The sequence below is a fragment of the Saccostrea echinata genome, unplaced genomic scaffold (genome assembly GCF_033153115.1).
Source record: "Saccostrea echinata isolate AGI-Se365-2 ecotype Australia unplaced genomic scaffold, CSIRO_AGI_Sech_v1 ptg000019l, whole genome shotgun sequence".
Taxonomy (NCBI): Eukaryota; Metazoa; Mollusca; class Bivalvia; order Ostreida; family Ostreidae; genus Saccostrea; species Saccostrea echinata.
The window spans coordinates 4,175,653-4,199,185 of record NW_026889768.1 but is presented as its reverse complement, the minus strand read 5'-3'; the positions used below and the strand labels follow the sequence as shown (position 1 = coordinate 4,199,185).

General features: G+C 32.2%; 1 protein-coding gene across 5 annotated transcripts in view; it reads right to left on the bottom strand.

The window, feature by feature from the left end:
- Nucleotides 1-23,097, bottom strand: part of LOC133189606 (phosphoinositide 3-kinase adapter protein 1-like) — a 31,099-nt gene extending 8,002 nt beyond the window's left edge. For 3 of the 5 annotated variants that reach the window (XM_061324992.1, XM_061324993.1, XM_061324991.1), the window contains exons 1-7: nt 23,046-23,096; nt 10,207-10,252; nt 9,480-9,975; nt 8,482-8,608; nt 8,137-8,385; nt 7,524-7,723; nt 332-440 (exon numbers count right to left, since the gene is read on the bottom strand). In XM_061324992.1, coding sequence (XP_061180976.1) covers nt 332-440; nt 7,524-7,723; nt 8,137-8,385; nt 8,482-8,608; nt 9,480-9,950 — 1,156 coding nt within the window. In that variant the 5' untranslated portion in view covers nt 9,951-9,975; nt 10,207-10,252; nt 23,046-23,096. Of the gene's footprint in view, nt 1-331; nt 441-7,523; nt 7,724-8,136; nt 8,386-8,481; nt 8,609-9,479; nt 9,976-10,206; nt 10,253-23,045 lie in introns of all 5 variants that reach the window. The other 2 variants (XM_061324990.1, XM_061324994.1) reach the window with 2 other exon arrangements.
- Between the last annotated feature and the right edge of the window lie 436 nt (nt 23,098-23,533).

Sequence of the window (23,533 nt, the reverse complement as noted above, 5' to 3'; positions counted from 1 at the left end):
ATTGGCTTTAATGGTTAGAATACAAAGATTAAAACCTCTAGGGCCATCTTTATAAAATTGTTTGTTTGCCCTCTCCCTACCGACTGGCTAAAATGGTCCTACTCAAAACTTTTTTTAATCTTCAGGAAACGATTTTTTTTTACTCTTTTTATTTTCTCATCCTGTCAATATGTATGTTGAAATTTTCTAGGGAAAAAAATTCCCACCTACCTACAGACCCAACTTTTTTTACCTTGAGTAGGGAGAGGGCAAACAAACATTATTTTAAAGATGGCCTGGGAATAAATCAGTTTATTAGAATGATTAAATCCGTGGACAAACATTGACCCACCTTTGTCTTCCTGGGGCTCTTTGGTGATTTCAGACTTGTTATTGTATAAATGTTCTCCTGTCATGGATAAATAAAGTTCATCTGATACCTCTATGACTGCCGCCGTCTCCTGTTAATAGCAGGTTAAAAATCATTAAAAAAGAATTAAATTTTAAGTTAGAACTGCTTTAGAAATTAAGTGTTGAAGCATGGTTATCTAAAAATGTTGTCTTTTTACTTAAATTTCGATTAACTTAAGTCCTATTCAACCACACTGCAACAAATCAGCTTATCCGAACTAGTTTTATTGTTATAAATTTCCACACCATAGTTTGTTATTTATACTTAGAATAAGAACAAGCATTCTGAGGGTATTGAATTAGCAGTAATGAGTCTCTTACAAGTATGGGCCATCATTCCGACAAAAATCATCGAAGTGGAATGAAATACTAACGTTATTTATAACCCATGAAGTTAGACTCACATATCAAGAAATCAACTCAAAATATGCAAGCGTTTTAAAAAAGGTTTGGAAAACCAAAATGGAACAGGCTGACTAACAGACAGACAGACAGTTGGACGGGTAGAGGTAGATAACATATAGTCCTCTGCGTTGTTCGATAGGAGACATACATATTTTTTTCCTAAACTTTTTTTGAATTGAAAAATATGTTGCTGTTTTCTGTCGCAGATAGGATTGGCCCAAAATCAGACCAATGTTAACACGTGACTCATTGATGCTATATCCAAGGGAGTTTGTGATAAAGTTTAAGAATGCTGGTCTAGCTGTAGTTTTCAATTTTCAACAACTTTGATATGTGAGAACAATGACTCTTAGGTACTTTTAGAATCAAAATACATTGGACCAACGCTGGTCTTATGTTTGAAGTATGTTCTCCACTTTAATGTTAAATACCATATTAACTATAGGTTGGCTCAATGATATCCCAACTTTTGAATTTGTGCTATGTTGACTATAGCTATTATAATTATGTTCAATTATGTTGAGTTTTAATATTCATATTTAAAATAATAAATCTGAAATACATTATGATATAAGCTGCTTTTAAATACAATGTATGTACATGTATTTGAATATTCTTATATTGACAAACATGATTATTTTTAACATTTAAGAAAATAAATTGGATGAAAATTTAAAGAATGGTGAACTGCCTATTTTCTGGTAACTGTTTTAATTAATTGGGTATTGATATTTTGGATGTAGAGTTAATAGCATCGTGTAGATAATACAATGTTGTTTTTGAAAATGCTGAGGAATATACATGAAGACTATCTTGGATGTAAATTCAACAGCATCGTGTAGATAATACAATGTTGTTTTTGAAAATGTTGAGGAATATACATGAAGACTGTGTAAAGAGGAAAGGTATATTCATATGTACATGCATTTTAAACATTTAAACGATGAAGATTATAATTATTGTTTGAGTAATTATACGCTCAAAGCATGACAAAAGTTCTAAAATAGAATGAACATCTAGATATGTGTATTTTCTCGCTAAGAGTCTCAAACCAGAACTGTTTAGATTGAATTTAATTTGTCAGTTTATAATAGCACACTAGTATTAATTGTTTAAAAATTTCAAAACAAATAACTCTTAGTAATCGGCTTTGATTGAACAAAATTTGTATGATAAGTAAAATCGGATTTGGAATTCAAATTGTGTAAAAAAAAAAAAAAAAAAAAAATGAAACATAGCTAAGCCTTAAATCACGGAAGAATGTGGATGTACATGTATTTACCGTTAATTCTCTATTGTTTGCTAAGTGCTGTACGATATTCGGTCATTTTACCATTGTGCTGGACTAAGATAGATTAAAGAGCATATTGCGCTATGCCAATGTATGCAGATCCTGGTTATGCTATCCGGTCATGCTCAGATTACCACTCATTAACTTGTAACAACACTACACTTGACCAGAGAGTAAACTGAAATGGACTAGTTTTGAATCAGAAAAAAATGATTTTAGGTTCTTATTTTCAGTAATGTCAGTGTTCGTCACATGAAACATCTGCTGTAATCCGACATTTGTATGATAATAAGACAGAGCATGTGGCAAACACAATTTCCGGAATATAAATAAATAGTAAGATAGAAGAAATAAAGAATAAAAATAGCTAAGTTATGTAATGCTTCATTTGCTTCCTTAACCCCTGTAATTTTTTAAAATTGTTTTTTTTTGTTTGTTTGTTGTTTAACGTCCCTCTCGAGAATTTTTCACTCATATGGAGACGCCACCACTTGCCGGTGGAGAGCTGCAAATTTTGTCCTATGCTCGGCACTTACGGCCATTGAGCAGTGAGGGGTCTTTTTCGTGCCAACACCTACTGCGACACGGGACCTCGGTTTATACGGTCTCATCCGAAGGACCGGTCTCCACGTCCCACAGTGGGATTCGAACCCGCGACGTAAGGATCAACTCCTTACTTCGCGACTCTAGAGCAGACGCTCTAACCACTGCGCCACGCGGGCGACTTTTAAAATTGTAAAGATAAGAAATAGTGACTAAGCTCAAAATCCAATATAGCAATACAAATTTGAATCAGGATAAACAAGCATCCCTTGAAACATCAGAGGTAGGGTCAGGTCATACAGGAATAAGCATTTATATCTGCCGTGAGCCCCTCGCTTTTACAATGTTATCGGAATAATCAGTAGACAAATCAGTATGAAAACAAAAACCTAACTAGTCAACATTCGATCGAACTACAAACTGATTCATAAACAAGGCCATTATAATTAACAGAAAAATTGCAAAAAGCTGATGATAAAGGGAATTATTTGTATCCCTGTAACATCAACTTATTTCTCAGTAGCCTGTCTCAATTAAGAAATTGATCGTATTCGAAACACACACCATGTGGACATAAACACTATCTGCAAGTGATAATGGTGTATTACTGTATAAATAAGGAAGGTTGACGGAAGAAATTTATTGTGAATTTTAGCCATTTTTTGCTATCAATGGTTGTATCTATGGATAAATTACCATTTTGCCCGTAGAAAAAGTGGCATCACCCTTCAAATCTGCAAAATCTACGTAAAGAAAAAAAGACCCCCGCAGAATAATGACCCTTGTAAATTTTATTAGGGATATTTTTCATTTTAGTAAAAAAGATAAAGATTTATACATAAAGAGGCCGTCGGTCAAAATACCTGAGGTAAATTGAGGATACAGCGATGATATATGATAAAGATAAATTGACAACATTAATCGAATTCAGTCTACACTATGTGGAAAAGATTTATCATTTTTGTTATAAAGCAGAGCAGAATAATTCTTCTAACCTACGAGTATATTCAACTTATTTGTCCACACACATATCTTGTTTGTCCGAACAAAGAGCAAAATTGTTAGAAATATCTTTTTTGACAGAACAAAAATCATCTAATTCGCTCGAACTATTATATATTTTTTCTGGGCTTCAACGGCACCGTATTATTTCCATATATTCTGTATTTAAAAAAGTTATGTCCTTCATGATTTTTTGTAAAATTATTATCAAGTTATCAAGATTCTAAAATTACAAAATGTATTTGCTTACAAGGTCATTATAATGGCCCAGGAATTCTTGAAATGCTTTGAGTGAGACTGTTGAAAGCCATTTAACATCAGATTATCACTATCCTTCCTTTGTTTATAAATGATCGTACTCAGAGAAAGCTCTATCATTCCGAATAGGTTGGGAGACAACCACCATATGAAGGCGACAGTGGAATATTACTATCATTTTTTGGTGATGGGAAAGCCGATTCGGAAGTCATATCGTTTGTTATATAGTTTAGTTGTTAGTTGGCAATCACCGTCTATAATCAGTAAAATATCCAAATATGAAGCAGATGATAAAGAAAGATTAAGACTGGGGTGTTTACTATTGCGCGTCCCGAACGGCGTACAATCACAATGATGACGCGATGGTATTTTTCTCTACCTCCCGGAAGAAAAAAACTCGAATTGTTAGTTAACTCGTTCGTTGCATGAAAAAGTTTGTCCAACCGTTTCCATTGCAGTAGACGCTATTTTTAAAATTTTAAATGTAAATGGCACAAATAGTGATGTGATAACTATTTTTGTGAAGTTTCATAAAGATTGTTCAAGCAATCTGTGAAAGCATTTTTGGACAAAATTAATAATTTTAATTTGTTTACACGGCAACGGTGGTCATTTTAAAAAAAAATATAAATATACTGAAAGGAAAAAGAAACGCAGGGTAAACTTCTGAAGTGAATTAATGCTATTTTTCCGAAGATATTTTCCAATATTGTTATCTATCGTTTAAACTTATCTTTAATAAACAAGCTACCAAAATCTCATTTGATTTTGACTGATAATTCATAAGTTATTGAAATTCATATGACGGTACCCCCTAAAAAATGAAAATAAAAATTCTCCCTTGCACGTTCTATAACACCTTGATTCTCCTGTGCAAGAAGTTCAGAGCATTTTTCTTTCTCATAGGGATATTTATTCAACCCTTTCGACAGGACAGTCCCTTGTTGGTCGAGATTAGTTGGGGTTACCGACGCCTTCAAACCCTAGCGTCCAGTTAGTCCAACAGATTTTCAATTGGAAAAAAAAAGATAAGAATTTAACGGAAGCCAGTTGTTTTGATAATGTGAATTTTTACCAGAATGTCTTGACAAATTCTGATAACATTTTCCTGAAGGTGAACATGCTGAATAGATAGGCTTACAACGGCCACTAAGTCAAAATATTTCGCATATTATGTTACCCTGCGTTTCCTTTTTCCTTTCAGTATATTTAATGCACATTTAGAGTCGCTGATCGTCGTTTCTGAAAAGTTTCATAAAGATCGTCCATGTCATCTCCGAGATATAATGCTCGGGAAAAATTAATAGGTCTAGCGATAACAATATGTCGTCCCAACATATGTTCTGGACGATATAATAACAGTTTTAACGAACAGCCACTGTGACGTATTTTTGTGCGATTTTTATTGTTGACTGAGAACACAAAAGGTGTAATATATGGAAACACTTGTTATGCTGTTATATTACATTTTAATTGCGTGACGTCTAGTGTTAGTCAGAAAAAACGTGAACGAATTAAACGTTGAGACCAAAACATTGGCATCAATCACGTCCTTTAAACGCTGTATCACTCTGCTGGGATTGGGGTCATTTTTCTAGGGGTCAATTTCTTATAAGTTGCACATGTAGAAAATTAACCCCTAGAGGTTTTTCAACCAAAAAAACCCCAAACACACTAACATTTTTCTTCGGCTGGAGATTGTGTGTGTCATTTTTCGACTAAGGTTTCATTATTCGCCTTTCAACTGGAGGCGGAAATAACTGTGATCGAATAAAGCCGATCACAAAAATCAGCTTCAGAGGAATTCAAAGGAGGTTTGGCTAATAAAAAGACACATTGAGAATTCGGACAGATTGTAGAGAGACCAAGTTTCATTTTCAATCCAGCATGCATCCTCTATATATTAACTTCAAAAACTTGAGCGAAGAATCAGACTGGATTGTAACAGAATATTTCCTGGATAATTAATCATCAGCTCTGTCTATTTCCTAGTTACATTTTTTATTGAAGCATTTATCTCTAAAATCAAGAGTCCCTGTTACGTCATATGGGATGATTGTGGGAAAAAAAGACGGAGAAGTCATGTTTTGATTAGCCTGAATGTGAAAATTCTTGTGATTTCAATTTTGCTAAAGGTTCTGTGTAGTTTTTTTCCTGTCCACATTGTCTTGAAAAATGTAATGGGAAACATTAAGTAGTGAATAATTTGTTTTAGTTATTGAAACATTCCTAGTCTAAAAGATACATAAATATGTATTTCCAATGTTTATAACATAAAATAAGTCTCCGCATGTAAGTGAAACATGTTTAATATTAATATCTGATATAAACAAGGAATTTGGAGCAGAACGCTTTTAGAATTCGTAGGAAAAAGTTACAAAACTATAACATATTTCATACATAATGGTGTATTAAGATGATTGAAAAGAAGGGATAGAAAAATAAGGAATATCTGCTCATCGATTAAAGACAAAAGCTCATAAAATCAGTCAGATATGGTAAAAATTCTAGAATTTTAGTGTTACCTGACAGGTAGAAAGAGGTCCTTCGAATGAATTCTGAATAATTCAATGTTTTATACTCAAAACGAATGGAAAAAATAAAGTACGTAAATAAAGCAACTTTTTGATGGATTTTATATTTATTACAAAAGATATAAATAATTAAAAAGAACTATAAGCAAAAGTTACTATAATAATTTAAAAGGGAATGGGTAAATTTCCCTGACTTCAGAATTGACATGATTTGTGAAGTGATTGTGTTAAGTTATTACGTAATGGTTAAACCGTTTGCTTGTTCTAAATACAATATCGAGATAACGAACAGTATTCAAGCTTAGGTCCATTTAAAATATACAAATCGGGAGCAGAGCAAACACGGACCTCAAAAAAAAAAAAAAAAAAAAAAAAAAAAAAACACCAGAGGCGGGATCAGGTGCCATGGAGGAGTAAGCATCCCCTACCAACCGGTTACACCTTGTTCCTTGTCATGTTCGGGTAAACGGAAAAAATCCGTAGAAATTTCAGTGTGTAAATAATGGCCTAATAATTAGTATGAAAAAAATCAATCAGCATTTGACCTAATGATAGATTGTATTTGCTGATAAGGTCATTGTATCAACCAAAGAACGAAATAATGACATCAAACGAGATTATTGATATCCTTGTTTCATCAACTTGTTTGTCAATAGCTTCCCTCGTTTAAAATTGATCGTACGCAGAGCATGCTTTTGTGTATCGAATCAACTGGGAGGCATAAACCCCATATGCAGGTGATAAGGGTATATTGCTACAGAAAAATGGAAAGTTGACGATAGAAACGTTGAAGTCATCACGTTTATCATAAAGTTTTGTTGTCCGGTTACCATTAACGTCTGTTTCTGGTAAATTATCCAAATATGAAACAGATGTATCAGACTCTGTGGTGTCCACTGGGATAAGTTTTTTAAATATAAATAAATACATTGTATGTTTTTTTTTTTTTTTTTGGTCTTTTCTTCAAAACACGAATCTGCGGGCAATTTATAACTTAGAACTAGCTATTCTATTTTGATATTGCTTTCATTGTTTATTGATTATTGAAGAAAGCCAAAAGAGTTTATGAGTACTTAATCAATTGAAAAAAAAATACTTACAACAAACATTCTAATAAAATTTGCGAGTTCATGGAATCCCTCTTTATCGGCAATTTGAGCTGGATCTAACCCGTCCTTATTCTCTATATGGAAAGCAGCCAGAGATCCCGGTGTATCGAGAACAGCACAGCAAAGTTCCGTCAATCCATACTGAGCAGCGAAATGCAGAAGGGTAGGGATTCCAAAATCACTCCGCCCCACTGTTATAAAGTAAGAAAGAAGAAAAAACTATATCATTAGTATTTACAATTTTACATCAATCAAAGAAGTTATCTTTAAAAAAAAATACTGTTCCATATATCTAAAGACGAAAATTTTGAGTAAAAAACCAATGTCAAAAAAAAATTTTTTAACATAGATCATCATTACAATTTTTCCCTGAAACAAATAAATTTTCAAAATTATTTCAAAAGCAAGTTTTGAATTCAATTTTGCTGAGCGGTGATTTCACTATAAGTGTACATTTTGTTTTAGATAAAATCGATTGAATCTTGAGGGTCAATATTTATTTTTTTTTTTACATCCCTTTCTAAGAATAACATATTTTCGTCAAGGCTTAAGTGACAAGAAAGGAACATAAAATAAGGCAGACAAATTAAATATATTAGGAGACCTCTATTGGAGAGCATATGAGAGCTGGCAGCTTGGTGGAGGGAGAGATCCGCAGGAATACTGGATTCATAAATCTCCACCAGTTTTCTGTCCAGTTCTTCCATGTTATCTTTGGTTAGCCCCAATGCCTGAGCCAGGAAACTAATAGATCGGAAAGCCTCTAGTGAGGGTGTTTGATAGGTGAATGGACACTGGTGCGCAACTTTGGCATCGACATACACGGTTAACTTCGTTACACCGAATTCATGCACTAAAAAACAAAACAAAATATGCTTCATTCTTGAAATTATATGTACAGTGTGTGTCAATGTTACGATCTTTTCCAATACATGTATAAAGTACGTACGTGGCGCTTTAAAAGTATATGTGTAATCGTTCTGACGTTTGCAGTCAACAAATTCTCCTCCCTCCAATTTAATCTGGACCGTTCCTGATGGTACCTCTTGAAAGATAATGGCGATTTTCTCATTGCACTGAAAAAGTTTTACCCAAATTTTTTATGGACAGTAACTGAGGAAATTCAATCCTTTTTGACGATTTAAAGGGATGTTTGTATTTTGCTCTACAAATATTTATTTTTTTTTTTACAATGAATGTTTCATTCTTCTAGTGATCAAGTAAAAGTCTATGGAATTGTCTTGTTTCAATTGTAAGAGGTACTGCAGATGGATCTTTTAAGCAAGAAATTTAATAGATCAATCATTTAATCAATCAATCAATCGAATTAATTAATGGATGATTAAATAATGAATAAATAAATAGTTTTGGCTATTCCATAGGGCATACGATATTTTAGACTGATTGCGATGAATCAAACTAGACACCGAGGATCCTTCATTGAGAATGAGATGACATTAATTTCAGGATTATTTTCAAATTAACACAGATGCTAGGAGCCAGTGTCAGTATTCTGTATTATTCTCACATAGATCTGGGTTTTTTTTAAATTTGGTTGTATTTACGGTCTCGTTAAATATCACTGTTAATACTATGTATATGTATTCATATATATACACAGATCTTACTTTTGTATACCGAATACCTCATTGTGTCAGAACTGCACTTAAACAGGCAGAAACCTATCTTCGCTAAATAAGTATATGTATACATATTTATAGAAGATAGGTTTCTGCCTGTTTTAAGTTCAGGTCTGACACAATGATGTATCCGGAACACAAAAGTAAGATGAGTGTATATATTATAAATATCAATGTATATGAATGGTCCAAAGCTGCCCTTAACAGTTATTTTAGCTCCTAGGTATAAGCCAATAATGATTAGGAGGAAATTACTTTTCCTTTTACAAGGAAGAAATATTGTATTACAGTAAGTTTAGGAACGTACCTTATGTACCCTGTCCGGTAAAACCTTGATGGTGGTTCTTCTTCGTCTCTTCTTTTTCTTTTTATTTCCCTCCTGTTCGTCCACCATTCCTGCCAGGTCCGCAACAATCTGTTTACATTGCTCAGCACTCCCTTCACTTATAAGTTCTCTCCAGTGAGAGGCGTTAGAAAAAACGCTTTTAAGTTGGGTAAGATCTTCTTTTAAAGAAGGCCATGATATCACAGCTACTCTTTGGTGCTCATTGAGTTTATCATGAATAGGATGGCTAGACTCTTTAAGAAAGTCCACTAAACTACTGGTTAATATTAACACAACCACGTGACATTCTGTAAACGTCCTTTCTAAGTCTGAAGCACTTTCCTTCAAATTGTACGATATATGTGTCAATTTGGACTTATTTAATAAATTTGTGAAATAGCTTTGCCAACTCTGACCATCTTCTGCAGAGTACAAAAGGCACACGTGAGGCATGTTAGCTGGCCATTCACATCAGTACCTGCAATATAAACATTAATTTTAAAATATGTTGATTTATTAGTTTAAAAGAAGTTCATTGTTTCAATAAAACGAGTGAAATATGTCAACAGAATATGAAGAAGACTGCACAACTTTTCCATGTAATATGATTTTGATGCTTAACAACATAGGTTTTAAACAGTTCCTTCTAAATAATGTTCTGTACACAGTATTGAAATTTGGGGTGAAATTTTCAAAACCTAGAGCTTACCTTATGAAGAATTTGTTGCCTTGAAAAAAGTGTAAATTATCTGATTCTGGAATAGAAGATTATTAATATAAGATGACCAATCATAGATGATTTTAAATCGTTGACGTCTTATCTCATTTTGAGAGCAGACTTGTTTAATATATATAGCTTCCTTCCACACGGAAATAAAATAAGATATTTACGTCCTTGTATGTGCTTGATTTTTGTTTTTCTTACACTCTCATTCTTTTGAGACTGGTTATTGACTAGAACAGCTGAAGTGAAGTTACTACACTTATATGAAACACCTACCATCATAGCTATGACTTTTTCTTCCGTACAAGTCGAATAGATATATACAGAATTTAGTACAATTCTTTTGAATGATATATGTTTACTAGTTACAGAAAAAAGGAAAGAAAACGTTTCCATTCTGTTACATTCTTAACAGGGCCACATTGGATGATTGGTTTGAAACATACTTACATACAAGAGACATATGATTAAAATGGTTTTTGAATTTACCTTTTGATTTGAGGGACATATTGATGCATAAATTAAGTGAAAGCAGGTTTTAAAAGAGGATTGTATTATGCTAAAAGATTGAATTGCCATTTGCTTTTAATAACGTATTTCAATACACTTGAAGCCTGGGTTACATGTGGTTGAAACCTGAAGTTTGAAAATGGGTAACTTCTGAAATGTTCACGAAATATGTGACGGTAAAAACAACCCAAAGATTTAGATGAAAACTTGAAATTTAGTCATTTCAATTTGACCAACATTTGTGTCCTTGCAAAAAGCAAATTTACACACAATTTTCATTATAGAACATCAAGCATAATTGTATGTCTTCTTTGAAATAAATCAACTTGAAGAAATTTTTTTTTATCTTTAATTTTTCTAAATTCCACATTCAAAAAAATTTTTTTATACAACTCTACCCTCCATTAACGTGTATAAATAAATCGTCCTGACAATGACCTAATACAAATTAATTGTACATGTGACATCACATTGAATGACGTACAGCATGTGATTATGTTTTAACATTAGTATGAGTAATCAATAAAAACCAGCACCAGTAATAGTAAATAAAATGATGAGAATATGATAAAGTGTGACACTATAGCAATTCATCTTCTCCTTTCCTACTTGGTAAGTGAAATGGCGTTATTAGGGAGTGAACATTGTAGTAGTTTTTCCAATAAAAACAAGAGGTAGATTAAGGAGGTTGGATCCTGCCATCAAAAGTAATGGGAATTTTTTATCAAGTATATTTTTAGAATCTACACACATAGCTTAATTAAAAATCAAAACAAAATGGGGGTTAATGTGCTTCTTTTGGCGCTACAGAGCATTTAGTTTGACCTTTTTGCACTGTAAATACGTCTTACACATAAATGAATTTTTAAAGTTTTTCCTCCAATATTTTCTATTCAAATAAATTATGGGAACAAACACAGTCTTCTTTCATCTTAAATAGACACATTAAAATTTGTGACAACAAAAAATTTTAAAATTACTTCACATGTTCAATTATTTGACCTTTTTGCACTCAAAGAATATCATTTTTCTGGCATTAAAAATTTAACAAGCAATAAAATCATCTGAAAGTAATGACACTTCACTGAATTTAAGAAGAATGGTTAAAAGTATCTTATATATTCAGAAAAGAAAATTAAAAGTGGGGGTCTGTGATGTTAAATTTTAGATATTACAAAAATAGTGCTAATTTTAAGCTTAAATTAGAGCTAATTTTTTTTGGATTTTCACAATATATTTGCTATATTTATCAAATATGATGATAGAATTCATGATAGTTTATCTAATATATAATTTAGGACCAGCATAAAACAGTTCACGGCACAGAATAACTCTGTGTGCAGGCTGCATGGGAAAATAAGAATCCAAACTTAATATACTTTAAATACGTCGAAAGAGAAAAAATTATCATATTCTTCGAAAAAACCTTCCGCCACAAAATATAGTTCCTCACGTAAAGTTTTTGGTATGGAATTTAATCATGAAGTTTTAACTGAACATAGTTTGATTAGTATTGTAGAATCCAAATTTATTGTAAGAACTAAAACATTATGCAGAATTTTTGAAATATAGGTTAAGACAAAAATCTGCTCAAAAGCGCAGGAGCGAACCTCGTTAAGGGGACGTAATGAATGCCAAAGGCAGAGTCCTTTCTTTGCTGGGATCGGGGTGCTGAAACAGTAGATACAGCACCCTAATTCTTTCTTTTGGAAGCTAAATTGTAAATTTTGAACATCACTTGAGAAGCGAAAGATATATACATGTAGATGTGGCTACAACATCCCCCCCTAAATCATTCTTAATGATAAAAGTTTATATTTCGACAAACAAGGTATGTCTAAACATTAAATACTGCTACACTAATTAACTGATGACAAAAGAGGGGGCGTACTGAGACGTCTATCTCGTTTATATCCGTTACTGGAAATATATACATAGATTCGGAAAGTTTACTAGTATATCAATATACAAGTACATGTATACATTATTTTGCAGTTTCTATTAAAGCATACTTTTAATATCCTTTGGAAGGTAGAAAAGTCTCAAAAGAATTAGTTATCTAAAAAAAAGCACTTTCCTCATAAAGTTTTTTTTCTGTGTTTTTTTTAAAGGTGACGAAATGTTTTGAAAAATCATGGTTAAGCATTGCCGAAGGAACTGGTAGAAGAGGATTCGGGGGTGTTGCAGTGATATTGCACTTACAAATCTTGAAATACAGATATAGAGTACTCAGCAACTTATGTATACCAAAAACGTAGATTCGAACAATAGTCGTATTTGTGATTCTACATACATATACAAGCACTCTGATGTTGATATTTAAAGCGGCACTGTGACGCACAAACGGGAAAATTGACAAAATTTCTGCATGACCAGTGCAAATTTTGTTCAATTCTTGAAAGTATTAGGTTTTAGAAAATTACAAGTTTGGGAACCTAAAAAAAAATTTCTGTATGGCCCAACATGAAAATATTGTTTTACTTTTTCCTCCTTACTGTACGCGTGCGCAGAAAAGCTGAGGAAGTTACCATGGTCTCAAGTACCAAAAAATGAATGTTGGTAGACCAAGAATTTTGAAACAATCTTCAAAAAAGATTATTTGAACATATTTCTCACCTCTGTATGCTCCGATTGAATGTTGTTTACAAGTTTACGCTAAAAATAAAAGTGGATTGACCCTGACATGCAAGATAACAACGAAATGGTAGATACAACCTTATATTGTGCAGTCTTTTTCCTGCAGTCCTTTTTACAGTTAGATGTCATATCTTCGCTATTCTCATAATTTTCATTAATCTTTCGCTTTATGATACAGATATCTTAAAAGATACACATGATTTTGATTTTGACTCATTATGTAACTTTAAAAGATGCTGGGGTTCCTCATTGACAATATCTATGTAGTATTTGGACACAGGTCTTCCAACAAACTGTTGCAATTGCTATTGCCATAATTGTGCTCCTTTATAAGTCGATCTGTCTTTATATACATATGAAGCACGATTTATTAAAAAACTTCTTCACGAGAAGAAGAAAACTCTTGTCTTGGCCTTCAACTCGACATTCAGATACAATGTACTAGTATATCAACGACGTTTTATCAATGAACAAAAGTTACTTCCATTCATATGTCGACTCGATGTATACCGGTGAACTCCAAATAAAAGACCTACAGAATCTGTTTTATGCTTGGATGTTTTAATGACTAAAGACGATCATGGCCAAATAATACCTAAACTATATGACAAACAGGATTACTTCAGTTTTTCAATCTCCCTTATTTATGTAGCAATATTCAAACACCACTTGCATTTGGCGCTTACGTTTCTCAACATATTCTATACGCAAGAATGATCTGAATACGATCAATCTTCAAACACTACTGAAAGCTACTGAAAAAACTTGATGTTACAAGAATTTTACAATCCCGTTCAAATTCAGCTTTACCAAATTCTACGGTCGTTATAATAACCTTGTTTGTAATTACAGCCTATCATTGGGGCGTACTTTGTGTGACGTGTTTCATACAGTTTGTAAGGTGATTGTTTTTATACAAAAATTAACTACTGAATACTCCGTCTACCTGATCAATACAAAGGGCTCACGGCAGGTGTGACTGATACTTACTCATTCTGGGCACCTGATCCCACCTCAAGTATTTCCAGGCTCCGGGGCCATAAAACTTAGATGAGCTCACTTTTAATCTCAGTCTCACTTTTACAAAAGGAATTAATAGTGGAAAAGTGAGGCTGAGATCGAAAGTGAGCTTGTCTTAGTTTTATGGCCCTGGGGCCTGGGTTTCGTGTGTTTGCCCTGTTTCTGATTCGTTTTGTTTACTGGAATTATGAGATTGATCACTGTTCGTTACATTTATCTTTCACATTACTTAATAACTGTTTCCTAATTAATCAGAAGAAATGAAGAATATATTTTGAAATTAATTATTATTAAAAACTATGACCAGGAGTTATTACCTTGCTTGACTATCATTCCCACAAAAGCAATGCTGAATAATGTTCCAATTAACCAAATATAACAAATAATATATTTTGATAGGCTGTTAGCTTTGTGTCTATTGCTATTGGGTAAAATTCTATTTTTAGCCAGACTATTAAGGAAGAATAAGCCTAAGTTTATGAACGATTCATACTATATTTGAAAGCTTTTGTGCATTTTTCAGATAAGAAGGGTAAACTGTGACAAAAAATGCACTTTGCACACTTGAACATGCCCGGAGTGTCAGATTCAATATTTATTTTTTTATCTTTGGGAAAACTTAACTCCACACCATGTGCTCATGTAAAATTTAACTTGAAATGATTTTCAATTCGTGGAAAATGTGAATAACAAGAACGACACAAAAAGGATATAGGACTGGTGTCAATTAAATAACACGGAACGGAACAACGTTAGAACCAAAAAATGAAGTGATCAATGAATAGTATTCCTGTAACATAAGATGAATTTTATCTTATTCAATTTCAACAAGCAAATATAATATGCATTAGCATACAGTAACATAATATTCAACCGAGAGAGTGTATTTGTTTTACAAAAAGAAGAAAAAAATTAAGGACTAAAATGGCGTAAAAACAAAATTTCTTTTGACAAGTAAAGACTGCTTAGAATTCACCAGATCACATTCAAATCCTTTTTATCCTATGTGGCTTGTGTTTGTACATATAACTAAATCCTTGCAGTACTTTTCACTTTTCTGAAACATATACTCAATACTTATATCGGCACAATAAAAAAAGGTTTTGATAATGAGAAAATAGGATTGACTTATTAAGTCTATGCTGCGAAAAAAAAAGTGTGTGATTCGAGGTTTTAATACACATGAAAGACGAAAGGAAATTGATTTCGATGTTAATCATGAACGAGGTATGACTAATACAAGATCAAATATAGGCAAAATGTAATAATGGAATACCGACCTCCGCTGAACATTTTATTTTTTAGAAATCTTCATTCATTTCGAATATAAAAAAACTTTTCATTTAAAAAATAGAATTCGCGAGTACGCTATATATCATAACTATAAACCACACCTTCAATATTATACACTATTTATGATTTTTTTTTTCTATTTCGAAAATAAGGTATATAATAAGATACTCCTATTGTATAGAATTCAAATCATTAGTATCATTATAGGTAAATGAAACAAAATCACAGCCTAACATTTTCAATAAATCCATCCCAAAATATTAATCAAGGGCATTTCTTGAGATTCACCCAAAACTTTGAGATATCTGGCAGTTGACATACAGACACATATTTAAAATAATAACATTCTTAATTCTTACTTCGTTAACAGTGATATCTAGGTCACTCTGCCCGCCTGACTGTTATTTATCATGACTTATCTGTCACAGTGTATGTATTCTTGAGTTCTGTTTTGTTTGCCTTGCTATAGTGCTGCCGAACCTTGATCCATTAGTTACACAATAAAAAAATGCTGATTCATATATTTAAATTAATCGATTCGGATTTTTTTTTTATTGCTCCTTCTCCAAAAACATAGGGTTTGGGCAAAATCGTTTTAACCCCCTAATTAAACATTTCAAAACATTTTGGAAAGAGTTGACTAAATATTGCAGAAAATTAAACATCGAATCCACCTAAAAGTTTATATTTGTTATATTCACAATTCATCATGTCTTTTGTTTGAACTCCGTTTACAATGAATAAGGCATCTTTTGGTCAAACATGCAGAAGGAAAAGGCTAGTAGATACAACATTTATTGTATAGGCACACGTTTTAAAGGACAAATGATAAAATAGAAAAAAAAGAAGAAAACAGAGTAAAGAAAAGTAAAGTTTGATATGTTAAATGAAGGGCGAATGATTTACAATGATATACGAAAAAAAGACGGAAAACAAGTATTTTACAAAAATGATTAAAATGTAAGAGCTCTCTTTCTCACTTAACATACTGTCAGAAAAATTAGAATATAGAGTGTGTCTGTACGTAGGATGCAGGATAAGAGATAGATTTGCCGGCAAAATGATATTGTAATTGTTATATATGCAAAATAAAGATGAATTATAAAAAAAATATCAAGACTACTTTTCATTTCAATATACATGTACATGTATTTTGAATACATGGGAAAGCTGCATTTTGAAAGAGATAAAATTTAGAAAGCAACATACAGCATAATGATATTTACAACTAAATTGTAAAACGAACAGAACAGAAATCTGAGAAAAACGGAAATTGACTTTGGTAGATAATGGAGAACAAATAGGAATGATTATGAAGTCTGACGAATTGATACAAAAGGACAAATAGGAATGATTATAAAGTCTGAAGAATTGATACAATAGAGGAAAAATGGGAATAATTATAAAGTCTGAAGAATTGATACAATGGAGGACAAATAGGAATGATTATAAAGTCTGAAGAATTGATACAATGAAAGACAAATAGGAATGATTATAAAGTCTGAAAAACAGATACAATGAAAGACAAATAGGAATGATTATAAAGTCTGAAAAACTGATACAATGAAAGACAAATAGGAATGATTATAAAGTCTGACAAATTGATACAATGGAGGACAAATAGGAATAATTATAAAGTCTGAAGAATTGATACAATGGAGGACAAATAGGAATGATTATAAAGTCTGAAAAATTGATACAATGAAAGACAAATAGGAATGATTATAAAGTCTGAAGAATTGATACAATGAAAGACAAATAGGAATGATTATAAAGTCTGAAAAACAGATACAATGAAAGACAAATAGGAATGATTATAAAGTCTGAAAAACTGATACAATGAAAGACAAATAGGAATGATTATAAAGTCTGAAGAATTGATACAATGGAGGACAAATAGGAATGATTATAAAGTCTGAAAAACTGATACAATGAAAGACAAATAGGAATGATTATAAAGTCTGACAAATTGATACAATGGAGGACAAATAGGAATGATTATAAAGTCTGAAAAACAGATACAATGAAAGACAAATAGGAATGATTATAAAGTCTGAAAAACAGATACAATGAAAGACAAATAGGAATGATTATAAAGTCTGAAGAACTGATACAATGAAAGACAAATAGTAATGATTATAAACTCTGAAGAACTGATACAATGAAAGACAAATAGGAATGATTATAAAGTCTGAAAAACAGATACAATGAAAGACAAATAGGAATGATTATAAAGTCTGAAGAACTGATACAATGGAAGACAAATAGGAATAATTATAAAGTCTGAAAAATTGATACAATGAAAGACAAATAGGAATGATTATAAAGTCTGAAGAATTGATACATAGAGGACAAATAGGAATGATTATAAAATCTGAAGAATTGATACAATAGAGGAAAAATAGGAATAATTATAAAGTCTGAAGAATTGATACAATGAAGGACAAATAGGAATGATTATAAAGTCTGAAGAATTGATACAATGGAGGACAAATAGGAATGATTATAAAGTCTGAAGAATTGATACAATGGAGGACAAATAGGAATGATTATAGAGTCTGAAGAATTGATACAATGAAGGACAAATAGGAATAATTATAAAGTCTGAAAAATTGATACAATGAAAGACAAATAGGAATAATTATAAAGTCTGAAGAATTGATACAATGAAGGACAAATAGGAATGATTATAGAAGCAAAGTTGGAATGTTGATGGAAAAAGGATAGAAAATAGCGAAGGATAGATGGTGATGTATGGAAGTACTGGAAAAGGGGTAGGTAACGAACAGTGATTAATCTAAAAAAAAAAAAAAACTACAAAGAAAATAAATCTGTGAAAAGGGCATAAAATAAGGACGCCCGGAAGTTTCCGAGGTGGGAGCAGGGGCTCGTAACATAAAGCTTGCTAAGCTTTTGACTGAAGTAAGGTCATAAGTATGTTTTTGAAGACCTACCTAGTAAGTAATACATATGTGATAGGATTGGATTTTACTGAGTAAGAAAATAATGATAACTTGGATTGGTTAAGATCGTTTATTATACATTCGGACACTTTCTAGCTTTATACAGTGATTTGAGAAACGTCCTTGTATGGGTTATACATAGAATGTAGATTTTTATTGGATAAGAGAGACACACCTTCAGATCGCGGTGTATTTAAAGTCCAGTATTTAACGTGTAGATAAGTTGGTTTTGAACCTCCTCAAAGGTTCGTGCCAGCTCACTTTCTGAAAATAGGGGGTGGATCCCGGTCTCCTTATTTCTATTTTTGGTAAACCGGTTAGGTTAGGCATCGTTGATTTTTCGTACAGGGGTGGGTCACTTTTCTTCGGACTTAGCATTGGGTAGGACGGGTTCTGGATATTTTACAGCTGTTAGGTAGGCACTATTTTTATTGAGGCCCATTAGTAAGATAGGTCGTTAGTCCATCAGTTTTTGTTGTAAATATATAAATGTTAATATTTTGTGCTGTTAATAAAATATAATTGTTGCCATAATAATTACTTATTAATTTGCAAACTCTTGTTATTAAAATTCTTGGTTTGATAAGTCACTTGCGTGACTAATTGAAGTACAATAGGTTTATTGGTTAGTAAGAACTTGGAATAAAATATGGAGTACTATTATTGATAAAGAAAATGTGTGTCATTTAAGGAGTTAATTTTGAGAATAAAGGAGGTATTTTCATACGATCATTTTCGTTACACTGGTATCGTGTAATTTTCTAATTGCATAAGTACCGTGTTACGAAATCCGATTACATTGGTGCCGTGAGTGGTACCTAAGACCAAAGGTAAAACCAAATCCCGTTACATATAGTTATGTCTTATACCGTAACATAAAACGAACTGAGCTAGGACTTAGCTATGTCAAACTTAAGTTCTAAATATTTCGTATGAATCATCCTATAGTTTTTTTACTTTATTTATATATATTGCTAATAAAGGAATCATTTAAGTTTTTATTAAATATATATTAAAGCTGACCTCATTACTATCGGTTTTAGTAAGGTTAGATTAGATTTCGTATTAAAAATATAATTCTGTTTAAAATTATTCTGAATATTTGAAAACAAATATTGCAAGGTCACAAATGGCAACATTGGTTCATTGTAAATGAATGATTATTGTTTATCATCACTCGAGACTGCGATGTTTTCAGTTTACCTTTGTTGTTATTCTTTTGCTTTGACAAATGTTCACTTGCTTTGTTATTTTCGCAGACATGGCACGATAACCGAAAGTCTATGTACTTGAAATTGAAACTCTAATAAAAAAACGTACAAACCATTTTGCATTTTGAATTCTTTTTCCTCCAATTTATCAGCCCATTTTAGCAAGCAAAGACTGTAGACGTTTTATGATATACTTATTTACAATTTAATCAAGGATCGAAAAGAATTGTTTTCAGAAGATAATTTTTGTATGTCTCCAACCTCTCTCTCTCTCTCTCTCTCTCTCTCTCTCTCTCTCTCTCTCGAATGGTAGTGAACCCTGTCTGAATTCAGGCTTGTTGCTTAGATACATTTAATTTAATTTACAGACACTCTTTGTTAAATTCTAGTCATCATCCTCTAACTCACTGATAATTTTTCTGGTTTTTTTTTTCAATTTATTTCATTTCATTTAAGCATGGTCTTAGACTTAAGTACCCTTTATGTTACGACCCCCATGTCCGTAGGAGGAGTAAGCTTCCCCGTCGACCGATCACACCTCCAGTGACCCCCATGCATTGATTGGTATGAAATAAGTCAGTCAAAATACGACACAATGATAAGTAAAATAAGCATACTTCAAACTCAGTGAGGGAAAGATGCCAACGATACTAATATGATTCTGTAAGAATAAAGTAAAGCAATCTAGATAATGCATCTCTTAAAATATATATTTGTTTCTTTACTACAGTTATCTTAGCTTGATCAATTCTTCGAGGAATCAAGACACCTCTTTCTAAAAGTTTAAAACATTAAGGTATAAAAAGAAAAAAAAAACAAATTTGTGGAAGAAGAAACAATCTACGTTATGCAACTAAAAAATTACTAACACGTTTGCTTATTTCTCAGCTCGATACTATCCCAGCCCCCACTATGGGACGTGGAGACTGGTCATTCAGAGGCCCCGTGTCGCAGTAGGTGCTGGCACGAAAAAGATCCCTCACTGCTCAATGGCCCTAAGTGCCGAGTATAGGTATAAATTTGCAGCCCTCCACCGACAAGTGGTGGCGTCTCTATATGAGTGAAACATTCTCGAGAGGGACGTTAAACAATAAACAAACAAACAAACTATCCCAACCCAGTGAGTTCTGTCTTGACGGCTAAACATACTGTAGCATAGATTCACAATGAATTTTATTTTGAAGTGAAAAAAGTTACTGCTGTCTGAATTCCTCAAATGAATACGTTCTTTACTGCCATTATTGTATTTTTTGTATTTATAAAAAAGAAAAATTCTTATTAGTAGTTCGTTAAAATTTATAATACGATAACAAACCTTTTTGTATACATGGCATTCATACAACAGGTAACAAGACAGAGACACTTTATACTGAGAGAGGATCCATAAGAGCTTAAAACTTAATAACCCAGTTACAAATAACATTTTATACATGTCCCGCTCTTAACATAAGTAAAATATCTTTTTGTGTCAGAGAGATTAAAATCAGTATTTATTACATTTTCAACAGTGAAATATTGTGATTTATCTATTGAATAAAAGTGATATTCTGCCACAGTTTGAAAGGATACCAAAGTAATATTCTGTCAGTGTGAAAGGATATCAAGATAAGTAAAAAATGATTTCTGGCCTGTAAAAAGATAGACATAGTAACTAAAATCATCATAGATATAAAATGTTACACGTGCATTAACGTATTCTGTAGAATATACAGTAAATTACAGAGATTACAAAAAGACATTCAGTTTCTACTTTATTTGCAGATACTCTTGACACGTGCTTTGATTGTTGAAGTATTATATAATGTCGAGATCATTTTAGGGGGGATATCTAAAAGGATAAAAAACATAACAAAGCAGCAAACATTAAATTTGACTGGAAAGTTGATAATCTCTTTGTACGAAAAAAGTTTTCTTATTCTAAAGTCGCTCTAGTATTGAAATACAGAAAAAAAGTCCACATCAGAAAAGTACCATTAATTTACAGACATAATGTTTCTAAACAAGCAATAAAGAGTCCTCTACCGGTAAGGACTGGAATTCCTACATAAATCATCGAAGCGAAATAAAATGCGAATTTGATCTGTAAGTTAAGATAGTGTCACACAGCTACTATCAGCTCAATATAAATCATAAAAAATAAATAAAACCAAGTGGGATAGACTGGCTGACATACAGAGAAACAGACAGACAAACCTGTAGTCTCCTTCGGTTCTCCGTTAGAAAACTAACAACTAGGTTACCCCGTTGGTCGTTAAATGATTTAGGTTTAAAATTCTTGTGTATAATAAATCTCTAAATATAATTCAAGGATGTTATTTTTTCATCCTTTAGGGGGAAAACACAGTGTTTTTATAGTTAGGTAAAAAGGAAAATCAATACACTTAAGAGTTTATGTCCCAATTTAAAGTAATCTATTGTCGTTCACACACACAAAACACGTGCATTAACTTGAAACATTTATCGATGGCATATCAATGCGCATACGATTCACGATGGCAAAAAGTCGAGGTGTTATTCTTTGAACTCATTAATATGAGGTAAATCTAAGGACAAACGATTCTACATGTATTTAAATCTCCATTCCATGCGCCATTTATCTAACGTTTTAAATCTCGAGAAAGTTTTGCTGACGATTGGAGGAAGTAATCTAGCTGAAGATTCGAAACACAGAATTATAACAAACGAAAACATGAGCAACAAAACACTTAGGTGAAGAGCAGTCAGTGGTAAATTTAAATACATTTGCTTGTTTGGGTTGGGTTTAACCATCTGTTAAGAAATGAATCATTGGTTAAAGTCACTTTAAAATGCATAAAAAGTTCATCTTTTCAAAATCGCACTTCATTTTATTTATATATGACACATACATCCCTGATTAATCTTTCAGTTAAAGCATTCTCGACTAGAGAAGGACTTAAAAATGTTTTTCTGTTCCCTTTTGGTCTCAGTATTCTTGCATACGTTTTCCCATCCCGTCTACCTGTTGACAGCATAGTAAAACTACTCTATTCAAGTGTACTAAAACTAAAATACCTTGACACAGTAGTCCACTTATAAAGCACTTAAAAATAGAACCGGTGGTCATATTTTAATGAACGTCACGGTGAGGATATTACCGACTTACACACCGGATGTCGTTCCAGACAGCGAGCGTCTGTAACAGAAATATGATAGATATAAGCATACTTACATTTGATTCTTCATTTAACACACAAAAACCTGGTCAAACTTTGATTTTAGTATAAACGAGAAGACGACGTTCCTATTTCCTTTTTTTCATTATTTATATCAACAAGGAAGTAACAAATTTAGACCTGGTATTTAAATCACGTGACTAACAACGAAGACCTGTCATAATAAAAAGAAGCGTTGTCTTTCTCATGTTTCTAGCCTACAATTCAAACTTTACCGCTACAGCTGTGCATTTGCCAAACCTGAAATGAATTATATTAATTAAAAGCAAATTATGTAAAATTATATGAAAGAAATCATTGGTCAATTCTATAAGAAAACTTTGTAGAAATTAGAACATCTTATTTTATTGTCATTGTCCTGCTGTCTTATAAATATAGGCTTACTTACTAACATGAGATGACATACACAAAAGTGAAATTAAGTCTTGTTACCCTAAGTTTCATCTTTAAATTTAATTTAAATCTTTAACAAATATGTGACAGA